General features: G+C 37.3%; 1 protein-coding gene across 1 annotated transcript in view; it reads right to left on the bottom strand.

Annotated features, from left to right (window-relative positions):
* The window catches only part of RYR3 (ryanodine receptor 3), a 579223-nt gene that overhangs the window by 295146 nt on the left and 259494 nt on the right, over positions 1–24583 (bottom strand). Inside the window, exons 23-28 of the mRNA XM_027869916.1 lie at positions 19253–19336; positions 17457–17616; positions 14876–15023; positions 13790–13995; positions 12999–13173; positions 74–282 (exon numbers count right to left, since the gene is read on the bottom strand). Of these exons, the coding sequence (XP_027725717.1) occupies positions 74–282; positions 12999–13173; positions 13790–13995; positions 14876–15023; positions 17457–17616; positions 19253–19336 (982 nt within the window). The remainder of the gene's footprint in view (positions 1–73; positions 283–12998; positions 13174–13789; positions 13996–14875; positions 15024–17456; positions 17617–19252; positions 19337–24583) is intronic.

Below are 24583 nucleotides of genomic sequence, written 5' to 3'. Positions count from 1 at the left end.
TTAGATGATGACAGGGATTAATGTCTTGGCACATCAGGCTCCACTAGGGCTTCCCTTGAATATGTAATCCTACCTCTATATGAGTATGATCCTTTGGCACATTGACAAATGTAGGGAGGCGTTTGCTGAACCACATAGCAACATCTCGGTTCATGTTGACAGCAAAAGGCTCAAAGCCCTCCTGGAGGCCACACATGGTGTAATACTTGAAGGTACTAGCATCCATCCCAAGGTTCATACGGCCAATCTGAGACAAACCCAGTGAGCATATGGGGACAAAACCTATAGAACAGTAGAAAGAAGGCCCAATTTAGCCAGCACATTCTATTGCCTTGAGGCTGGTGAGGAAATCTAACATCTCTACATACTTAATAACAACGGAACCCAGGGGGAAGCTGGTGTTTTAGCAACCATTTTCTCCATAACATATCCAATAGAACTAGTGACTGACTGCAAAAATGATTTGGGAAAAGCAATTAATCACATGAATTTCTTAGTGATGAAAACAAGGACAAAACAGAAAGACGAAACCAAATACAGAAGAAAAAGTAGACTTTTCCTACTATTTCTTAAGGGTGGAAAGTTATATAAGGGCCCAGTTAGGGGGAAAAGATAAATTTTTTAAAACTATGAAATACTAAATTATAGGACATGACAAAAAAAGTTAAGGGAATAAGGTCCTTTCTCCCTTTAAAGCACTGGTGACATACATGGGGATATCATTACTAATCTACTTTATATAGGAAAAAAAAAGAGTTAAGGGAAGGTATAGCAAAAGTCTTAAAAATCTTCGTTTTCCTTCCTACAGCTATGTAATTATCTCACCAAGCTAGATTTTGAATCCTTACCCACACTCAAAATTACCATTCATAAAAAGACCAAAGAAGAAGTTCAGTCTGTTTGGCTCTCACTTGTGTTAAATCTATAAATACTAACTGTAGCCAAATAAACAGACCATGGAGGGAAAGCAATACTTATCTGGGTACTAGAACAATCTGGATGAAAGTTTATGGAGCAGGGAGGAAGAGAAGGAAAGAAGCAGAGAAAGATGTGTTTTTTTTTTGTTTGTTTGATGGCTAAAGGAAAATTTATCCTAAAGATATTTAAAGGTAACTTTAGAAAAGCTTACATTTCATAATGAATACTATCTTTCATTGAGATTAAAAACCAAAATATAGTCTTTCTGGAAAAATTTACACAGCATATTCTACTCAAGGCATGCAACCTAGAATTCAAAATTGAGTCAGATATAGACAGATAAACAAATCACTCCAGAGGGTAGGTGGGACACTTCCAGAGATACAATTATTCTTTCTAGATAACAGGACCATTTAGAAATGGGTAATGGCAGTAGATTAAGTGAGTGGGTGGGGTAGGTAATCTCCAAATTTCCATGAGCACCCTACACTGTCTGGAAGACCTTGGTTCTGCCTCTGACCCATACTAGTTGTATAGGCAGGTCACTTAACATCTGCAGTGCTACCTGGCACTACCTCTAAAGTTACAAATTACAGGTGAACTGTACATCTGCATGAGCAGAGGAAATTTCACAGTTTCCTACCTAGATGAAATAATTGGCTATGCTTAAAACAAAACCATATCCATAGGTAACTGTATACTGGTGAGTTAGAAAGTCTATTATTGGGCTAGGGCACACAAAGATGTTCTAATAGAAGCTGTCACCACAACCAAATTAAAAGTACAAGTTTCTGCTAATAGTGGGCAATCCAAGAAAAAAAAAAGCAAACCCAGTGGCTTCTCTTGGAATATAGTTACGGTGTAAGCAGAAATTGGGACTTTCCAAAAACAATCCTTTCCTTTCCAGTCCATTGATATGACTGGATTAAAGGCAGCAGGTGGCAGAAGTAAAAAAAAAAAAAAAAAAATTTAGGAAGCAGCAATTACAACTAAAAGCATAGTAAAATATTTCTAACTTTCAGCATAGTTTATTGGGTGAATTGATAATGCTACAGAAAGAAAAGCATGATCCTACATGTAATTTATTTTTTCTAAGGAAATTACAGCTTTTCTCAGATTCTTATTTCAGCGTTACTGAAAATTAAGCGGAGGGCTACATTGTATTAAAGAGAAAATTGATATGCAAAGGGGCAAAAGGATTTAAGCAAGGTCATTATGTGAATTTCTGACAAAGATGGTAAGAAATATTAGATTTTCTGACATAAACAATATGACAAGTCTTCAGGAGATCATTTGAATTCTACATTCATTCATCTGTGCATTATTCTGCAACAAAATGACCTTTTTCCAATTTTAACAGCAATTGTGTCTCTGGAAGTAAAGAAAAGGAACATTACAAAGCAAAATAGTATCATCCTCAATGATGGCGGTGGAGAGGTAAGACATAACAAAAAGTTACAGAAGAGAATAAATAGAAAGAAAATAGCTTAAGGGACATCTCAGTGGATGGGGGATAATACCTGCAAGTAGAAGATAAGCCAAACCAAATACCTGATTCAGAGCAGAGAGAAAGGAGAATAGGCTCCAGAAAAAAAACAAGCCCAAACGAATACTATAAGAGAGAGAGAGAGAGAGAGAGAGAGAGAGAGAGAGAGAGAGAGAGAGAGAGAGAGAGAGAGAGAGAGAGAGAGAGAAAGAGAGAGCAATAATGCCAAGATCATAGAGTCTTATAGCTAGAAGGGATCTTGAAGCCCATCTAGTTCAATTACTAACTGACAAGGAATATTCTCTTTAATATCCCTGACAAGCAGGCATCTAGTTTCTACTTAAAGAACACCAATGACAGACAATTCACTACTGCCCAAGGAAACAATCCATTACACTTTTGGACAACTCTAATTGTTAGGAGTTTTCCCCCCTTTCATTGAGCCAAAATATGCATCTTTGTAACTTCTACTCATTATTCCACATTCTGCCTCCAAAGAACAAGAACAAGACTAATCTCTCTTCCACATGTTAGCCTTTCATATCTTCGAAGACAGCTATCATGTCTTCCTTAAGTCTCGTCTTCTCCAAGTTAAACATACTCAGTTCTTTCAACTGATTCTTTGACTTATTGCACAATAGAACTTGCCTCTAATGGCAACATATCTCAGTAGTCACATTCATTACTTTAGTTCTTTCTATTGAATGAAAAGTAGAAGGTTATGACTCCATTTCCATAATGTTGTTTATTCAAGGCATCAAAATACTATGTAAATCTTCAGAACATTGCTCTGGTATGGGCAATATTATAAATAAGAGTCAACAAGTATTTATTATGCACCTACTAAGTATCAGACACAGTGCTAAGTGCTGGGAATACAACAAAAGAGAAAAACAAAACAAGTCCCTGCTCTCAAGGTAGGTGAGGAGAAAGGGAAATTAAGGCATGGAGAGCAAATCGGAAAGGGAAATGGAGAAGCAGGGCAGTGCTTGAATTGAATTCTATCTAGAGCTAGAATGTATATTTTCTAATTCTTGATCACTAATCATTATGTATATCAACTGTCCCTCTTCTCATATGTAATTTCCTCAACCATTGAACATTATGTTATATTGCTTATAGTTGTGGTAGATAGAAGAGCAGGACAAAGCATTTTGGGCTCCATGGAAAAAAAGAGAGCCCTATGCAGGCATGTTAAATTAAGAAAAAAAAAACCCTTACAGTAAGCCACAATACTCAAGGCAGCTAAGTGGGTTCAGTGGATCTCTATCCACCACCTGGAGTCAGGAAGACCTGGGTTCAAATCCAGCCTCATAAATTTACTAGCTATGTGACCCTGGGCAAGAGACTTAATCCTGTTTGTCTCCATTTCCTCATATGTGAAATGAGCTGGAGAAGGAAATGGCAAACCACTTCAGTGCCTTTACCAAGAAAACCCCAGAAAGGGTCATGCAGAGTCAGACATGACTGAAATGATTTAACAACAGCAAGCCACCATATATCATTAGGCCAAATAATGATCTTTCTGAACATCAACTATCATTTTTTTACTTGGTAACTTCTGAAGTGTATTCTCCATGTTGTAAATACTGGGGAACAAAAAAATAGTGTAAAACAGAAATGTCAAAAAATGTCAAACTCTCCTTTCTCCTCCTCCTGCTTCTCTCTGTCTCTGTCTCTGTCTCTGTCTCTCTCTCTCTTTTTCTCCCTCTTCCTTTCTGGAAATGGCACAAAGAAGTGCTATAGTCCAAGCAGATGAGAGTCAGAGAAATAATAAATTCTGTTGAAAGAGATGAAAGGAAATCATCTAGAATATTGATAGGAATAAGGATTTATGAATAACAGAAGAAAAGTCACATCAGAATTTTAAATGTTTGTACCTGCCTCCTCCTACAAAGTACCAATTTCATTTCACATTCTGGATAATTTTGAGTACATTAAATTAAAAAAGCTTTGCACAAACAAAGCCAATGCAACCAAAATTAGAAGGGAAGCAGAAAACTGGGAAACAATTTTTATAGCCAGTGTCCCTAATAAAGGCCTCATTTCTATAATATATAGAGAACCAAGTCAAATTTATAAGAATATATGTCATTCTCCAACTGATAAACAGTCAAAGGATATGAACAGGCAGTTTCCAGATGAAGAAATTAAAGTTATCTAAAGGCATATTAAAAAAATGCTCTAAATCACCATTGATTAGAGAAATGCAAATAAAAATGACTCTGAGGTACCATATCGCACTATCAGATTGGCTAACATGACAAAACAGGACAATGATAAATGTTGGAGAAGATGTGGGAAAATTGGAACACTAATGCATTGTTGGTGGAGTTGTAAACTGATCCAACTATTCTGGAGAGCAATTTGGAACTATGCCCAAAGGGCTATAAAATTGTGTATACCCAAAATCTAGAGCTTCTAGAATTTTGAAAAAATACTGTAAGTAAGAATTCAAATATCATGAAACTACAGCTAGGATACCAAAAGACTTAGCAGCTAACAGTATCAAGGACAGGAAAACTTGGAATATGATATTCCAAAAGACAAAAAAATAAAAAGTCACACATCCAAGGATAACACAAAGAGAAAAATTATCATCCTACAGGGGAAAAATAGACATTTTCTGAATGAAAACTACCTAAATCTCTTAAAACTGGAGGTCAATGGGGCAGCTAGGTGGCACAGTGGACAGAGCACCAGCCCTAGAGTCAGGAGGACCTGAGTTCAAATCTGGCCTCAGACACATAATACTTCCTAGCTGTATGACTCTGGGTAAGTCACTTAACCTCAACTGCCTCACTAAAAAAAACAAAAACAAACCCACAGATCAAAATAAAAATAGAAAGAATCTACTAGTCACATCCTAAAAGAAACCCCAAAATGAAAACTCCCACATAGAAATAGTGGATATGTAGAATAGTTTCTCACCATTTCCTCTTCATGTTCCACTTCAGTCTTATATTTGAAAGTCAAATTTTCTATTCAGCTCTGTTCTTTTCATCAAGAATGCTTGAAAGTCCTCTATTTCACTGAATGTCCATTTTTTCCCCTGAAGGATTATACTCAGTTTTGCTGGGTAGATGATTCTTGGTTGTAATGCTATCTCCTTTGACCTCTAGAACATTATATTCCAAGCCCTGCAATCCCTCAATGCAGTGTAAATTTTGTGTTATCCTGATTGTGTTTCCACAATACTTGAATTGTTTCTTTCTGGCTGCTTGCAATATTTTCTCCTTGATCTGGGAACTCTGGAATTTGGCTACAATATTCCTAGGAGTTTTCCTTTGGGGATCTCTTTCAGGAGGAGATTGATAGATTCTTTCCATTTCTATTTTGCCCTCTGGTTCTAAAATATCAGGGAAGTTTTCCTTGATAATTTTCTTGAAAGATGATGTCTAGGCTCTTTTTTTGATCATGGCTTTCAGATAGTCCAATAATTTTTAAATTCTCTCTCCTGGATCTATTTTCCAGGTCAGTTGTTTTTCCAATGAGATATTTCACATTCTCTTCTATTTTTTCATTCTTTTGCATTTGTTTTACAGTGACTTGACTTCTCATAAAGTCATTAACTTCCAATTGCTCTATTCTAATTTTTAAGGAAGTATTTTCTTGAGTAAGCTTTTTGACTTCTTTTCCATTTGGCCAATTTTGCTTTTTAGGGCATTCTTCTCCTCATTGGCTTTTTGGACCTCTTTTGCCATTTAGGTTAGGCTATTTGTTAAGGTGTTATTTTCTTCAGTATTTTTTTGGGTCTCCTTTAGCAAGCTGTTGACTTGTTTTTCATGATTTTCTTGCATCACTCTCATTTCTCTTCCCAATTTTTCCTCTACTTCTCTTACTTGATTTTCAAAATCTTTTTTTGAGCTCTTCCAAGGCCTGAGACTGATTCATATTTTTCTTGGAGGCTTTGGATATAGGAGCTTTGACTTTGTTGTCTTCTTCTGGTTGTATGTTTTGATCTTCTTTGAAAGATTCTATGATCTGACTCTTTTTTCAAGGTTTGCTCAAGATCCCAGCCAAATACTTGAGTTTTAAACTCTTTGTTAAGGTAGGGGTCTGCTTCCAATGTGGAGAATGTACTGTCGGGGTTTGTACAGCTGTTTTCAGAGATACTTCTAGGGACCTGTAAATTTTCAGTTCTTCCAAGATGGTATGATAAGGGGCGAGGTATTTACTCCTTTCCTAGCCTGTGCTCTGGTCTATGAGTGACCACAAGCACTCTTTTCTGTCTTGGAACTGTGAGGAGGATTTCCTCTCCACCACCATAAGCTCCACCATGCCAGCGCTCCTCCTCACCCCAGGACTGCCACCCAGAACTTTGACCCAGATCCAAGCACGGGCAAAGCGAAAGATTCCTGTCTCAGCACTGGCAAAGAGATCCCTGCAATCCCCCTCTGATCAGCCACTCAATTCCTCCTCAGTCTGTGGGCGGGAAGCTCCAGAAGCAGCCACTGCCCCCGGGCTGCGCTTGGAAACTGCGGCTGGGACCTAGCTTCTATCTCTTACCACAGAAACAGACTTTTCCCACTGACCTTCTAAGTTGTCTTTGGTGTTCATGGGTTGAGAGGTCTGGAAACTGCTGCAGCTACTCGCGATTCAGTCCTGCAGGTTCGCTGAGGCCTGCATGCCCACACCGATCTGCGTTCCTCTCCCTGCCTGGCGCGATATACCTTTTCAATCAACCATCCAGTCTGTCTTGGGCTGGAAATTCGTCTCACTCTGTCTTTTCATGGGTTCTGCTGCTTTAGAATTAGTTTAGAGCCATTTTTTTTACAGGTATTTGGAGGGGTTTGGGGGAGAGCTCAAGCAAGTCACTGCTTTCACTCTGCCATCTTGGCTCTGCCCCCTACACTATGCTTTTCTTAAACAAGTTTCTCTGTTCCACCTCCTTCCTTGGTGCTTACAAGATGCTATGTGTCCCCTTTTACCAACGTAGGCTGGACAAAGATATTCACTGTGGTTTCTCTATTTCTAAATCATTATTTGATCTGATGCTCTTTTGTTTTATAATTTCTGGAGCACATGCCTGGAAACTGGATTGTGCTATTCCTATTTATTCTGCCATCTTGCATGGAAGTAATGACTACTTCTATTCAACTCCCCCCCCTTTCCCATACCAAATTCCTAAGCCATTATTGAATGAACAGAATTGTTGTTTATAATTTAAAAAGTTCATTTACATGTTTAATATATCTGAAAGTAGATATTAAATCTCACTTCATTTTGTACAGGGTAATGCCCAAACTCAGTCTTGTATTCAATATCCACCATAATCTGGTCATATTTACCTTACCAGACTTGTCTTCCAGAATTCCCATGCTATGAATCTATTTGTTTTAATTAAATTGCTCTTTCATTGTTCTTCAACATGTCTTGTGCTTTCCTTTCTATACACAACTTGCTAAATCAGTTAGCTCCTTTCACCTGGAATGATGCCCCTTGCCTTCTCCACTTACTGAAATAAATCTTTCCTATCATTCAAGGTGCAACTCAAATGCCACTCAAATTAAGCCTTCCCTGACCAATCTAATCCTTAATAATCTCTTGATACTTAGTCATCCTATAGCATCATCTTAATTGCCCTCCTTTAGGTTCTCCAGTTTACCAATGTCCTTATTAAACCATGGTACCCAGAACTGAACACAATAATCCAGATATAGTCTGACCAACAGAGTGGAATACGGAAAGACTTTGTATTCATCCTCCTTGTTCCTGGAAGCTATGCCTCTCAATGTAGCTCAATACTGTGTGCTGTTGTTCCTACTTACTTATAAGAGTTTGCAGCCTACTAAAACCTTGAGATATTTCTTAGACATACTGCCATTTAACCATGTCTCTCCCATCCTGTACTTGTGAAGGTGATTTATTGAATGTAAGTGTATGAATTTACATTTCTTCCTACTGAATTTAATCTTATTGGATTCAGTTCAATAATCTAGCTCAGTTATGTCAAACTTAAATAGAGTCATGGGCCACTAATCTGCATATATGGATCCTTAGGGTTGCATATTGACTTAGTTTTAAAATGCAAAGTTATCTCTCTTTTATTTTCATCTTCCATTTATTTTGTTAAACATTTCCTAATTGTATTTTAATCTGGTTCTGGCCACACTTGTTAATATTGTGACGCCTGTCGTTGCACGTTTGACACCTTTGCTCTAACCTAGTAAGATCTTTTGGGATCTTGACATTGTTATCTACTGTATTAGCTATCCCTCCCAATTTTGTATCACTTGAGTATTTAAAGAGCTTGCCATCCAAGACCTTGATAAAAATCTTAAATAGAACAAGTCCAGGCACAGATACACAAATGATAATTCCAGTTTTGAGTCCATTTACCTGCATTATTATCTAGCTTAAATCTTTGCATCGCTTTCCATAGGAATAGTATGAAATACTTTATTAATTATTTTGCTAGTCTATATAGTCTACTTTGCTATATAGTCTAGGCAGACTATATTTTCAGCATTCCTCTGAATGGCTTGCTTAGTAACTTTGTAAAAAAATAAAGGTTTTTGCAATGATATATTCTTGATTAAGCTATGATGGTACTTTGTAGTTACTGATTTCTTGAATAGACTTTCATTAACCATCTCTTTAAAGATCCATTCTAAAATTTCTCAAGGAACCAAAGTCAAACTCATTGCCTCACTGTTCTCTTCCATTTTAAATGAGGGCATTTATCCCTCGCTAAGCTGATATCCCTTCCATTTTTCATGATTTTTTATATAATAAATTAGATCACAGACAGTAACTTAGTAATCACACCTGCTAGCTCTTTAAGTATTTGGAGATGTAATTCTTCTGGGCCTAATGTACTTGAATTCATTGAGGGAGGAGTGGGAAGAGATGCTAGAGTATTTGACTTCACCTAAACCATATGACCCTGAGCAAATCACTTAACCTCTCTCAGTCTGTTACCTTATGTGGAAAATGGGGATAATAGCCCTACACTTCAGAATGCTATTTTGAGGATCAAATGAGAAAGTGTATGCAAACTTTAAAGTGCTATATTGGCTATTATCTCTTTATTTTTATTCTTTCAATCCAAAAGTCATTTTCCTTAAGAGGGGGGAAAAAGGAAACAAAGAGTGGAGCACCTCAGCTTTCTCTGTTGTTAGTTATCAGTATTCCATGCACTCCAAGTCATGGTCCTATCCCTTCTCTTATCTTCTTTATTTCCTGAAATAGAGCTTTTATAGTATTTCTATTATCCTTGGTTTCCCTCATCAGCCTCATCTCACTCTGAGATTTAGCATTGCTCACACTGTTCTACAGGACTTTGCTGTGCTTTTACATTCATCATGTCACCAATTTTTCCTTCCATCTTCTCTACCTAACTTTATAAAATCTAAGTTTCTTGGGGAGTTCTCTGTGTATACATACAAACTTCATTAGACAAGTCCCATTGTTCCTCCTCACTGCAACTGTCCTTTCCTAACTGCAACATGTTAAAGAGGAATGGTCACTCCCCACAAGATTTCCATCACTTAAACTTTTTGTTTAGCTTTTAAAGTCCTTTGCAATCTAATCTCAATCTATTTTTCTAGCTTCAATGAACATTCTTCCTCTCCTCTCAACCCTCCCATCCCACATCTGTGCTCAAGACAAACTGGCCTCTCTGTTCTTCACCCATCGCACACCACCTTCAGCCTTCTCTGCTGTTCTTCACCCATGACACTCCTCTGCAGTATTGCTATCTCTTATTTTTGCATTGGCTTTCCTCCAGTCTGAAATGAACTCCTTCTTTATCTCAACCTCCTAGACTTCCCAACTTCTTCAAGACATCCCTTAAATAACAACTACTACTTGACTCCTCAAACTGTTAGCACTTTCTCCTCCCAAACTATTTTGTACTTGTTTGTATTTATTTTCTCTTTTTTCTGTATATCTTATGGTCTTCCCCTTTAAAACATAAGCTCCTTATTAGCAGGCTTTTCCCCCTTCATTTTCTATACTTGTATCCACAGTGCCCATCACAAAGGCGCTGAATAAACGCTTGTTGCTTGACTTATTGATTACAAATCAGGAACTAGTTCTTCCCTATTTAAGAGAATCAGTTCATCAGAGGATTGCACTTTTTTGGTTCCTCCACCTTTGAAGGATGACATTATCATTAAGACAAATCTAGAAATTATTAGCTATTCTGCTTTCTCCACATGAGGACATCGAACAAATATCGAGATAAATGAAATTTCTCATCATTACTATATCATGTTTCAGTGCTAGGCTTGTGATTTCTTTCTTACATTTCCCATCCATTACCTTTTTGTGCCCAAGTGGTTTAAAGCAGGTTCTTAAGCTTTTTTCCATTCGCAATGCCTTTTTGGGTTTCAGCATCATTCAATGGCACTGCATGGCCTGAGAGCAGGCAAAGTGCACATGCTTTGTATTCAGAACCAAGGCTGCAATGAAGTTGCCCAATGCACCACGGGCAAGAGCTGCTACAAACATCTCAGATTCATTAAGTGTGTGATTTTTAATTAATTTTTGGTCGTTGCATGTTCAGAAGCCTTATACTGTTGCCAAATTTTTCGCGACCCCATATGGGGTAATGACCCACAGTTTAAGATGCACTGCAAGCATACACAGTACTTTTAATGATATTTCTTTGAGAATTCTGCCAGGATGCAAAGCCAATAGCTTGCAAACTTCATTATCTTTTTCTTTTTTCCAAAAACCAGCACATTTACTTTACCCCTTTATTTCTGCTGCTCTATGTTCATTTCATGGTGATTTTCTGTTTGTGGAGGAAATCTGGAGAGTCTGGAAATTTCTGACCTACTCTTCCATCTTCCCAGAATGTATCCACCTCTTCCTTTCACAGTTGAGAAAATGGAGGCTCAGGGACTTATATAAGTCACTTATATAAGAAGTGACTTATATAAAGTTTTACAGGTATTAAGAATCAGAGGTAAAACTTTAGCTTAGCTCCTCTGACTCCAGTCTGTGCTCTTACCACTGCACCAAGCTACCTTGATGATGTGCATGATCCTTTATACTTTTCTTCATCATTAAGGAGAGAACTATATATAGTGGACATACAGTTAATTTCCATTGAATTACACACATTTAGAACTGGAAAGGTAGTGACATATCCATTCCAATTCACTTATTCTTTTCTTAACCAATAGAAATAAAGCTCAGAGAGATAAAGTATGTTGCCAAAAGTCACACAACTAAGAAACAGAGACAGGATTAAAATTAAGGTCTCTTGGCTATTAGAGCAATATTGACTGACCTGATTAATGGGATGGAGTCACTTAGTATAAGCTAATTATTTTCTTTATTTAAGAATTCCATAAAGTATATTCAAGTCAAAATTAGTAAGTAAAATGGTATCTAGATTTCACAAGTATGAAAATGAATTACACTTCTTGTCAGAAAACCAATTTTTGTCAAACTTTCATATATTATTACCTCTGATCAAATTATGATCAAAATATAGAGACTGTTAAAACAAACTAATAATTAACATTAAAATAACTAAAACCAAACAAAATAACTAAACTGAGTCACTGTCCTGAATTTGATTAATATGTATAGATACAGCTCTTGGCAAAACATCTTCTGAGGCGCTGGTAAGCCAAAGGAAAAGTGTAAGACAGTGGGCTAGGGCAGGGCCTTTTCAAAAAATTCATAACTTAAAATATTTATGTCAATGGATACATCACATGTTATTATTATTATTATTTACTAATACAAATGGTAATTTTTAATAAATAGTAAAAATGACTATCTACTGAGTGTTCTTGGTCCATAAAATCCAGTCTATGCCCTCAGAATATATATCCTAAAAAAAAGAATACCCTAACCTTAAGAAGGAAGGTCAGAAGAAACCTCAGAGACAGGTGACAAAGAGATTTGGCCAAAGAACCAGAAGAATAGCCCTAAAAGTTCTAAATATTTTGATCTCTGGAAGGGAAATAGTCCTTTGGAGTTATAGTATCCTTGGAAGAACAGCAGGTTAAAAGGCTCTTAAAAATCAGAAATCATTATATATGAGCATGATTATAGATATCTAAGTATATGTATGTGTATGTAAGTGTATGTATGTACACGTATATGTATATATCTTTGTGTGTATGTGTATATATATGTATGTATGTGGTGTGTGTGTGTGTGTGTTGTGTGTGTGTATCTATGCTTAATTGTAGCCTTCTTGGGGGAGAGGGGAAGGAAGGGAGAAAAAAGAACAAAGTAAAAACTACACAGCAGAGAACAAAAGAAAACTTACAAAGAAGCACAGAAAAGATCTCTGAACACAATGCATAGTATTTATTATTTAGACCTTCTCGAAATGGAAATTTATTGCTGTATATTTTGAATCTTCTCCTATGTTCTGCTGTGCACATGGCAATGCTTTTGTTTTCCTTTTCTTATTTTGTATTTAAGTTTTAATATTTAAGTTTATAATGTTTCTTTTTCTTTTCTTATTGTGTATTTCAGTTTTAGTATTTAAGTTTAAAATAAACCAACAAAAAATAACCAAAATAAATCAGAAAACAAATGCTCAGTCCAACCTTAAATAATACTTTCCCATTATTTCATTTCATCTAGTACTATGTAGGGACAGGGTAAATGGACATACCATTCTCAATCTCATAGTCAGCAAAGGCAAGTTCTGAACCTTTATTGGTAATCAACAGTTCCCCATTCAGAGTGAAGATCATTGATGCATCATCTAAGTTAATCATACAGCCAACCACATCCCCTGGTTGCCAATTGCGCCCAAAATATCCACTCCCCTGATGCCAGCGCTGGCCCTAGGGAAAAAATAAATGAACAGGTATGAGGAAAATAAGTTACTCAGCACTACTCCTGTGGTTGGTGAAATGCCCAGACCAATAATATTTATTCTTGATGAGTATTGGTACATGCTTTCTATTGGACACTCAATTTTCTACAGAGCAGAAACTGAGGGGAAAATGAGCTACATGACAGCCAATAGGTACAATGACACTTGGTCTGAGAGGAGGGACCCAGTTCCCTGGACTCTCAGTCTGCTATAATAATGAAAAGACTACACTTCCCTTTTGTGGATGTTTATGATGCTTCTGTAATATGTTCTTTCACTAAAGCTGGGCCTAGGATGGAGGGGAAGTCAAAGCTACAGTGTAAAAGCTGATGCTATAGTCAGTGTGGGGCTCTGTCATACACCTAATATATGCAACAAAGGAATCATAACCTCTTTGATCTCTAGTGTAAGTGTGTGACATAGTTAGTACTAAGAAACATTTAGTCCGCAAACCACAGCATCTAGTCCTTAAACCACAGGTATCTAAATCTTCAATCATTTAAGTTTCTATGAAGTAGTTATGTATTTCTGAGGAAGAGCACCTAAATTAAGGAAGTGCAGATAGTGCCAGTAAATTGACTCACCTTGCTGCCTTCAAATACAAAAGCTTGATCATCTGCCCCTAGCTCAATATCCGGCCGACAGCCTGGCCTGGCCCAGCCAACACGCATATCTCCTCCTGTCACCACTTCAAATTCAAAATACCACTTTCCAGATTTCACTGCATAAGACTGTTCCACTCGGAAAAATCGTATCTTGTCCACACTGACTTTTTCCATAGTTTGGTCAGCTAGTGAAAATCAAAGAAAGAAACAGGGCAAGGCACAAAGGCCCTTAATCATTAGGTGGTATTTCCTCTAACAATAAATACTGTCGTGACACAACCACAGAATCCTGCTCTTTCACCTCCCAAAACAATTTAAAATTAATTTATCTATAATACCTCCTGGTATTACGGGGATGACCATAACATAGTGGTACTCATCAGCACTGTTGCACATTTAAAAATATTCCTAGAATTATATTTGTGGATTAGCAAAAGTAGTCAGTCACCAAATAAGCTTAAGTCCAAATGAATGAGATCTAAGAAAAATAAAATTAGCCTGGACTTACTAAAGCTTCCTCCTCAATTTCTCCCAAAACAGTGTCTAGCATATAGTCAGTGCTGAATAAACGCTTTTTCTTTCATTTCAATTCCCTGAAAAGATCTAGTCATAAGAAAATACATTGTAACATTAAAGTACTTATCATATAGTAATCTATTTCATATTAAGTATTCTTTCCAACCATGTTTTGATACAATAAAATTTTTCTATAGTAACACATTTAGCTACTATAAATCTACTCGTGATCCTTATTGTTCTGTCTTTTTTCAAATGTCAACTCAACAAAATTTTATTAAGTGCATACTACCTGCCAGGCATTGTGCCGGGCATCGGGCATATGAGGACAGAAATGAAATTGCCTCTGATCTAAAGAAGGTTACATTTTATTGTGTGTGTGTAAACACATACATACATACATATGACATTCTGAAGAATACACTAACCACATTAACTTATATGTTAGACCTAAACATATAACCATACGTTATATGGTTTGGCATTTATTTCTTTAAAAAAGCAGTTCCTCATATTGGGGCTAGGATGAATACTCTGATCTCAAAATACCTAATTCTTGGTCTGAAGGCTCAACATTATACCCATAACCAATAAATGTTCGAACTGCTTCACGAAGACTGTCTCTGTTTGACTTCTTTGTACGTTCATCTAGTAATGCATATGGTACCAAACGAGGATTCCTTTTATTCTTCAGATCCTAGATGAAGCCATAAGGAAAGTAATGCAGAAAATTCATAGTTAACTTTTATGCATAGGAAGTTACGTACATACACACACACACACACACACACACACACACACACACACACACACCCCATATATACTCTCCTAGCCACAACTTGGCCTCCCAGAAGGCTCATGTAAAGCTGTCAATTTTCAAATGGTTGTCAATAGAATTTCTTAGGTTTTCAAAGAAAGCATTTATTTGAAAATTTACTCCAGGCTAACATTTACTGATGTCAAAAATTTGCATTAAAAAAGTTGTATTTACTTGAGTCAAGCAATGAAATGAAGTGATACAAAATTATTTGCAACTTGCTATGCCCAAAGCAGGGTGAATGTAGTTTCAAATAACTTTCATTTTAAAATAAAAACTCATTCCCTGTCTTAAATTGTGATAGCTTACTTGCTTACAATTCCTTAACACATACTTGGGTTCAACAAAGAGGTGCACCGGTAAAGTGGCCACAAATGGTGCATTTCAGTGCACTCAGTACATGACTTTACTCCGTTTTCCTCCAACTCTGTAGAAGAAAGGGATGATGCAGAAAGATGGTGACAACTACTGTGCAGTGTCAAACCACTACGGAATGGCATGTGCTCTATCATGTTTTGAACTGTCATAGATCCCATGGCTATATTCCTTCTCCATTGCACATCTATAGGATATTAGAGGCATAGGTGAAAATTCATACATTTCAATGATGAGAAAAGAGATTAGAGAGAAGCTTCAAGGAGGGTGTGTCAGCCTTTAGGGAAGCAGGCAAATTCATCTGTTTTTCTACTCATATGCTAAGAGATTCATGTATGGAGGATCAAGAGATAGAGGAAGGAAAGAAGAACAGAGGGGGATGAACTAGTGCTCTGGATTTAGCTGCTTTTCTTCAGAGTGGTGTCTTATTCCATTGAATCAACCTCCCCATCTTCTATGTTTTTATAGTGTATGAGCCCTATCAGTCAGCTCCAGAAATACTCTAGCTACATGCCTCTGGTTTGATTTGAACATCTACCCAATCTTAGTATGGATAATAAAAAGGAAGTAGCTAACGGCAAATATTCCATGGTGCAACAAGATATGAAGAATGATAACATGCTCTCAGGGCAAAACACACTAAACATAAATCAGACATAACTAAGACAAAAAATAAAAATATTAACTTTTTAGGAAATTCACATTAGAATTGTGCCTGGAACCAATGACAAGGTGACCATCAAAGGCTCTCTTCAACCTTATAATCCTATGAATGATGAATTAACTCAGCTATGACATTTTAATAGATATTCAACTTTTTCAAATAGAGCTGGATCTTCATTTCCTTTGCTAGAGTCTCATCCAGATCATGCCTTCTAACATAGGTGTCCCATGTTCTCTTCTGGGCCCTCATCTCTTCCCCTCTATACTACTTAATTTGGTGAAGTATCCATCAGATCCCATAGATTTAATTACCATCTTTGTACTGATGATTATCAATTGTACATATCGTAATAACCTTTTTGCTTATCTCCAATCTTACACGTACACCTGCCTTTTCAATATGTTAAACTACATTTCCATTTTAAACTCAACATGTTTAAAATGGAACTTATTTTTCCCCCAAACCTTATTTCCCATTTTACTTCCCTATTACTGTTGAAGGCAACACCATCCTAGTCCCTCAGGCTCACAACTTAGGTGTCATACTTAACTCCTTAATACTGCTCATACTCTCACCACCTTCCATATCTAATCTGTTGCCAAGGCCTATTGATTTCATCTTTGCAACATCTCTTGAATATGTCTCTTCTCTGACACTGCCATCACTCTGGTTCAGGCCCTCAACAGGTCACACAGGACTATTACAATATCCTGCTGGTAGGCCTGTCTATCAAATTTCTCCCCACTCTTACCTATCTTCCATTCAGCCACTAGTCATTTTCCTAAAGCACGGGTCTGACCATGTCAACTACCCTACCCCACTCCACCCCTGCTGCAACCACTCTATAAACTCTAGTGACTCTCTATTGCCTCTAGGTTCAAATACCAAATTCTCTGGCATTCAAAGCCCTTCATAACCTAGCTCCCTTCTACTGCTGGCTACTTTCTCTGGCTGTCCCCCATGCCTGGAATGCTCTCCCTTTTTATCTTCACCTACTGACTTTCCAAGCTTGCACCAAGTCCCAACTAAAATTCCATCTTCTACAGGAAGCCTTTCCTCACCCCTCTTAATTCCAGTGCTTTCTTTCTTTCTTTTAATTATTTCCTATTTATACTATATATAGCTTGTTTGTATATGTTTATCTGCTTGTTATCTCCCCCATTAGATTGTTCTGTGTGAGGGCAGGAACTATCTTTTACCTCTTTTTTTATCCCCAATATTTAGCAACAGTGACTAGCACAATGCTTAAAGTTTGCCAACTACTGACTTCTCACCTGTTGGATGCCATAGGTCCATCCTTGTTTTATTCTGTCTTTTGCCCAAACATTGTGTGCGTTCTCTGCAAGTTTATCAACCAAAATTTCTTGAGGAGGTAACAGCTTCACATCAGACAGATCCAAAGGGGCAGGCTTATAGCCATTTGACATCATGTAGCTACAAGTCAAGGTAAATGCAAAAACAAAAACAGCAGAATTATGAATATTTTGAATAGACTTACATGGCTCTCCAGATTCAATCTGTGACTAGTCAGCTCATGATTACAGCACTGTGCTAGTACGGCCAAAATCACAGGCTCCATTTTGGTACAGGATAAGTAGCTTTGCTACATGCATACTGAGGTCATATGCTGTTCACCTAACTGCCCAGGCATATCATAAATTTGTCACAAAGGAAAGGGAAAAGAAGGAATATGAATGAGTCAGGCTAAAAACATTCCTACGATTGGAAACAACAACTATTCAAAAGTTCAAGCTTTAATGATGATGGTAAGCCAATCTTTACATACCCCAGGTGGCATTATTATTGAAAAATTTATATCCAATGTCAAAAAATAACAGATTTCAGAAAAAACCTGTCAAGGGACTAATTGAGTCAGTATTAAGTAATCAATAATAAGTCAATGTTACTGAGCACAGAATGTTCATATGATTTCAAACAGCTACTGCCTCCTTTATCAGTTATCTTATTACTCCAGTAACTAAAACTGATGTAGTCAAAGAATTTTAGAACTGAAGAGGGATTAAATATCATTTAGTTCAACCTCTTTATTTCATAGATTAAGAAATTGAGGTGAAGTTCAAACAAATTAAAAAAAATAAGTGATCTTGTGGGAAAGGTACTATACTAGCCACTGGGAGTACAAAGATGAACAAAAAAAGATAGTTCAAGGTAAAGCCTCAGAAGGGTAAGAATTCAATTCTCCTTAGACCTTGACCAATACTCTATTTACATGGTAACTTTTGGACAGGAAGCCATGAAGAGCCTGCTGGAGAAAGGAACCATGACTTGAGCCCAAAGCTGAGTCACAATGAATGTAACATTAGAAAGAACTGGTGTCAGTCTTCGGTAGTAAAAATTAGGCCCTGAATGAAACTTCAATTCCAATTCCTCACTTCCAATCCCAATTCCAATCTAGCACAGAGGTAAGGAAGGTCTGAAAGCTCTGGAGTTATATGGGTAAGGGAGAGTATTAAGAAGAATTTCATAGAATTTGGCACAGGAATGAAGTTGCTTATGCTCACAGTCTATAATTAAAGATCATACCCAGGTATGTATTTTATGTGTGTCTAAGTGTTTAGGAATGTGAATCTGTGTGACAGGAGGTAAACAGTGAATACATAAATTCAATGGGCCAAACTGAATGTTAGAAGACTTAACCATATGCAGAAGGTATTTGTGAAGCTGGACTAGCACCCAGAAAAGTGGTTATTTAGTATGGCTATTAACCATTTTCAAGGCACCATTGCCAAATGGAATTTTTACAAGCCAAACCAAACATTCTGATCTGGAATGCCTGCTCCCCCTGGTTAAAAATCAAGGACAAAGGAAAATATGCTGATGTGAGAAAGGAATGGGAAGGAAGGAAAGTCTTGGAGCACTTCTTAGAAAATAACTTCTTGAAAGTTATAACATAGCCAAATTCATTGAAGTCAACCCAATAAGCTATTGGACCTACTATTGTAGCTGATACCTATCTGCATTATCAGCTTCCCTAATGTTTTCTTCCCATGTCACTGGTCTTAAAATGCAGGTTACAACCAAAGAATTGAGGTATTTAAAAACCACCTACTTTTTGGGAAGTTTTACTTTCTTGAGATCTTCCTCAGCAGCCAGATTAGCATGAACAATGTGACATCCCAGGGCTAGAAGGGTTCTGTGACATTTAAAAACATATGCAATGAATAGAAGTAAATAAAGAAGAAGATGATAATATATTAGTTATACTCCTACCTGCATATCAGATAAATTACCTGCCTGCTACATATTACTATACTTTTACTGGGCATTTTATTCTTTTCTCTTTATATTCTCTTTCTCTTGGTGATCTCATCACCTACCATGAGTTCAAGTATCTATAGGCAGATGATTTCCAAATATACATCTATGTATATACATACACATGTACATGTGGTCATAACTTATTAATGGGTTATGCTACAAATGTTCATATATGTATGTATGAAGTATGTATATAAGAACAATCCACAAGTGTACATTTAAGCACATGCACACAACATACACATATGTATACAACTACATACACGGGTGCACACATATACATATATATTGTGTGTATGTTTGTGTATATATGTGTGTATGCATACACATATATATATATTCACACATGAATGATCTCTCCTCACTCCCCATATCTCTCTTCTTAGCTCTAGTCCTATACCATCAACTGACATGTCCACCACCTAGATGTCTTGTGGGCATCTCAAACTCAACATCCCCAAAATTGAACTAGGGGCAGCTAGGTGGTACAGTGGATAGAGCTCCAGCCTTGGAGTCAGGAGGACCTGAGCTCAAATCCGACTTCAGACACTTGACACTTACTAGCTGTGTGACCCTGGGCAAGTCACTAAAGCCCGATTGCCTCACCACAAAAGCCAACAAGCCAAAATACTCCTAATTTCTTTTTTTTCTGTCAAGGGTACCAACATTCTTCCAGTTACCCAGGATTGCAATCTCAGAGTTAGCCTCATTCTTTCTCACCCCAGCTGGCAAGTGTACTTTCACATGTACTCTTAACATTTGTCCTATTCTCTCCTCTCACATATTCAACATCCTAGTTTCAGGTCCTCATCATTTTTTCTGTTATTAGAAACCTTCCTAATTGGTCTCTTTACCTACAGTCTCTCCCTTCCCTAATACTTCCTCCAAATTGATAGTTCTAATAAGTTTAAGCATGTCAGTTCAAGAAGCTTCAATAGCTTCCTATTGCCTCTAGGATAATATCCAAGCTCTTTTTTTGGGGGGGCAAGCCATTCACAACAAGGTTCCAACTTATCTTTAAAATGTTTTCATATTACTTTTTGGGATATAGTAAGCACTAAAAGCATGCTGACTCTTAACCAAGGCACTCTATATTCTAGCCAAACCAGCCTACTTTCTATTCCCTGTATATGACATTCCATCTGCTTCTGTGTCTTTGCACAGGCTATTCCTTATTCCCGTGGAATACTCTCCCTTTTAACCTATAACTCTTAAAACTTCTAGCTCCCTTTCAAATCTCAGCTCAAGTGCCATCTCTTACACCAATCATTTCCTGATTATCCAAAATCATTAGTACTTTCTTTTATGTCTCCCCAGAAAAAATTACTTTGTTTCATTTTGCATATATTTTGTACTTAGTTATCTGTGTGTGTATTGTTACCCCCTCCCCAGAAGAATATACCTCCTTGAGGATAGGAACTATTTCATTTTTGTCACTGATTACCCAGCATCTAGCATACTACTTTGGAAATATAGACATTGAATTGTTGAATTGAAAATATGACTATACTCAACATTATACTGGTACCTCAACATATCACACACTAAGTTCCTTCCCATTAAACCAGCTCCTTCTGATCTCACTATTTCTTTCTCTAGTATGACTATTGACTCATGTTCCTATAACACTAGAGATATCTTAGGCTCTTCTCTTTTCTTTGCCTTTAATAGCCATTCAATCAACTGATGGCTCCTGTCAATTCCACCTATGTTGACTCTTACATTTAGTCCAGTTCAGATTCTTATGACCAGCTGCCTAGTCTACCACAGTAGCCTACTTACTAGTTTACCTACCTCTACTGTTTCTCTTCTCCAAACCATGCTTCACATTGTTGCCAGAACAGTATGGTTTTTTGAATAGATCTTGTAACTTCTCTTCTCAAATATTTTCAGGGACTCCCTATTGCTACCATGAGGGACTGGTTGTGTAGCAGGGACCTTATAAATGAAAGGAGTTTTAGAAGAGAGGGCTAAGTCTAGGCCGAAGGTACTAGGGAAGATTTCACAGAGGAAATAGGACTTGAGCTGAACAGTGTAAGATATGGAGGAATTTGAGTTACAAAAAATTACCTTGTACACTATTTAAGGCAATTTATAACCTGACACCACATCACCTTTCCAGCCTTATCTCGTATTTCTCTTTTCTATGTGGTCTAAAGCCAAATGGGCCAACTCTATGGTTCCTTAATCTATAATGAACTCTCATACCTTTCTGCCTTTGTGTGTCTAATATACCTGGAATTGCCTCCGACTCTTTATTTTTACTTGTCAAATGCCTACTTCTTTTTTAAAACCCAACTAAAATACTAAACATATACCAACTAAAAGAATAAATTACTTAATGAGTTGTTTTATTTTTCGCTTTTTTTAATTTAGTATTTTATTTTTTCCAGTTACATGTAAAAACAATTTTTAACTTTCATTTTTAAAGCTCTGAGTTCCAAATTCTCTGCCTTCCTCCCACTCCCACTCCCCTCATTGAGAAGGCAAAAAATTCGATATAGATTGTACATATGCAGTCATGCAAAATACTTCCACAATAGTCCTGTTGTGAAAGAAACATAGACAAAAAAAAAACCAAAAATAAACCTCATGAAAAATTTTCATCATTTATCAGTTAGGGAATGGCTCTCATTTTTATAAATTTGACTCAGTTTTCTGTTTGAGAAATGAGGCCTTTATCAAAGAAATTTGTTTCAAAATTTTTTTTCTCAGTTACTACTGCTAACTGCATTTTCCTCCATCCTATTCCTCCTCTGTTTATTCTATTCCATCTCTCCTTTTACCTTGTCCCTCCTCAAAAGTGTTTTGCTTCTGACTACCCCCTCCTCCAATCTGCCCTCCTTTCTATGACCACTCCCTTTCTCTTATCCCCTCCCCCTCTACTTTCCTGTTGGGTAAGATAGATTTCAACACCCAACTGAGTGTGTATTCCTTCTTCAAGCCAATTCTGATGAGAGTAAGGTTTACTCACTCCCCCTCATCTCCTTTCCCCTCTTCTCTTCCACTTTTTCTTGCTTTTTTTGCCTCTTTTATGTGAGATAATTTATCCCATTCTACCTTTCCCTTTCTCTTTCTCCCAGTACATTCCTCTCTCACCTATTAATTTCATTTTTTTAGATATCATCCCTTCATATTCAACTCACACCTGTACCCTCTATCTATATGTACTCCTAACTACCCTAATAACGAGAAAGGTCTTAGGAGTTAAAAATATCTTCTTCCCATGTAGGAATACAAACAGTTTAATTAAGTCCCTATGATTTCCCTTTCTTGTTTACCTTTTTATGCTTCTCTTGAGTCTTTTATTTGAAAGTCAAATTGTCTATTCAGCTCTGGTCTTTTTATCAAGAAATCTTGACATTCCTCTAATTCATTGTATACTCATTTTTTCCCCTCATGGGTTACATTCAGTTTTGCTGGGTAGGTAATTCTTGGTTGTAATCCTAGCTCCTTTGTCCTCTGGAATATCATATTCCAAGCCTTCTAATCCTTTAATGTAGAAGCTGCTAAATCTTATATTGTCCTGATTGTGGCTCTACTATACTTGAATTGTTTCTTTCTGGCTGCTTGCAATATTTTCTCTTTGACCTGGGAACTCTGGAATTTAGCTATGATATTCCTGGCAGTTTTCATTTCGGGATCTCTTTCAGGAGGTGATCAGTGGATTCTTTCAATTGCTATTTTACTTTCTGGTTCTAGACCATCAGGGCAGTTTTCCTTGATAATTTCTTGAAAGATGATGTCCAGGCTCGTTTTTTAATCATGACTTTCAGATAGTCCAATAATTTTTAAAAGATGTCTCCTGGATCTATTTTCCAGATCAGTTGTTTTTCCAATGAGATGTTTCACATTGTCTTCTACTTTTTTTCATTCTTTTGGTTTTGTTTTATTGTTTTTTGATTTCCCAAAGAGTCATTAGCTTCCATTTGCTCCATTCTAATTTTTAGGGAATTATTTTCTTCACTGAGGATTTGTACCTCCTCTTCCATTTGACCAATTTTGCTTTTTAAGGCACTCTTCTCCTCATTGGCTTTTTGGACCTCTTTTACCATTTGGCCTAGTCTGTTTTTTAAGGTGCTACTTTCTTCAGTATTTTTTTGTGTCTCCTTTACCAAGCTATTGACTCATTTTTCGTGATTTCTTGCATTACTCTCATTTTTCTTCCCAATTTTTCCTCTACTTCTCTTACTTGATTTTCAAAATCTTTTTTGAGCTCTTCCAAGGCCTGAGACCAATTCACATTTTTCTTGGAGGCTTTGGATGTTGGAGCTTTGATTCCATTGTCTTCTTCTGAGCGTGTGTTTTCATCTTCCTTGTCACCATGGTAACTTTCTATAGTCAGAGGTTTTTTTTTTCTTTCTCTGTTGCTTGCCCATTTTCCCAGCCTATTACTTAACCTTTTAACTCTTTGTTAAGGTAGGGCTCTTCTTCCAGGATGGAGGGTGCACTGTCTCAAGCTTCAGGGGTTTTGTGAAGCTATTTTCAGAGACACTTCTAGGGACCTGTAAATTTTCAATTCTTCCAAGGTGGTATGATCTAAGGAGAGGTGTTTACTACTCTCCTGGCCTGTGCTCTGGTCTTGTGAGTGACCACAAGACTCTTTTCTGTCCTGGAATTGTGAGGAGGGTCCCCCCTCCATTGTGGCCATAAGCTCTAGTGTGCTAATGCTTCTCCTAGCCCTGGGATTGCCACCCAGGACTGTGACCTGGATCCAAGTATGGGCAAAGCAATATAGTCCTGCCCCAATGCTAGCAAAAAGACCTCTATAATCTCCTTCTGACCAATTGTTTGACCACCTTGTAGTCTGTGGGCTGAGAAAGTAGCCGCTGCTGTTGCTGATTCAGTCTCTCCCAAGGCCTGCCCCTGGTTTGCTGGGACCAGGGCTATGCCGGCAGGGCCTTAGTTGGACTGTTCTCCACTCTCACCAAAATGTGACAGACTTTTCCTGCTGATATTCTAAGTTGTCTTTGGCATCTATGGGCTGAGATGTATAGAAACCACCACTGCTGACAGTGTTACAGTTGGCCTGATGTCTGCTCCAGGTTTGTTGGGGCCAGGTCAGCGCTGGTGCTGCCTGAGCTGGACTGCACTCCTCTCTCAACCTGGTGCAACAGACCTT

This window comes from Vombatus ursinus, unplaced genomic scaffold (genome assembly GCF_900497805.2).
Source record: "Vombatus ursinus unplaced genomic scaffold, bare-nosed wombat genome assembly UNPS02014794.1, whole genome shotgun sequence".
In the NCBI taxonomy this organism is placed as follows: Eukaryota; Metazoa; Chordata; class Mammalia; order Diprotodontia; family Vombatidae; genus Vombatus; species Vombatus ursinus.
The sequence above is the reverse complement of the archived record's forward strand: the minus strand, read 5'-3'. Positions and strand labels throughout refer to the sequence as shown.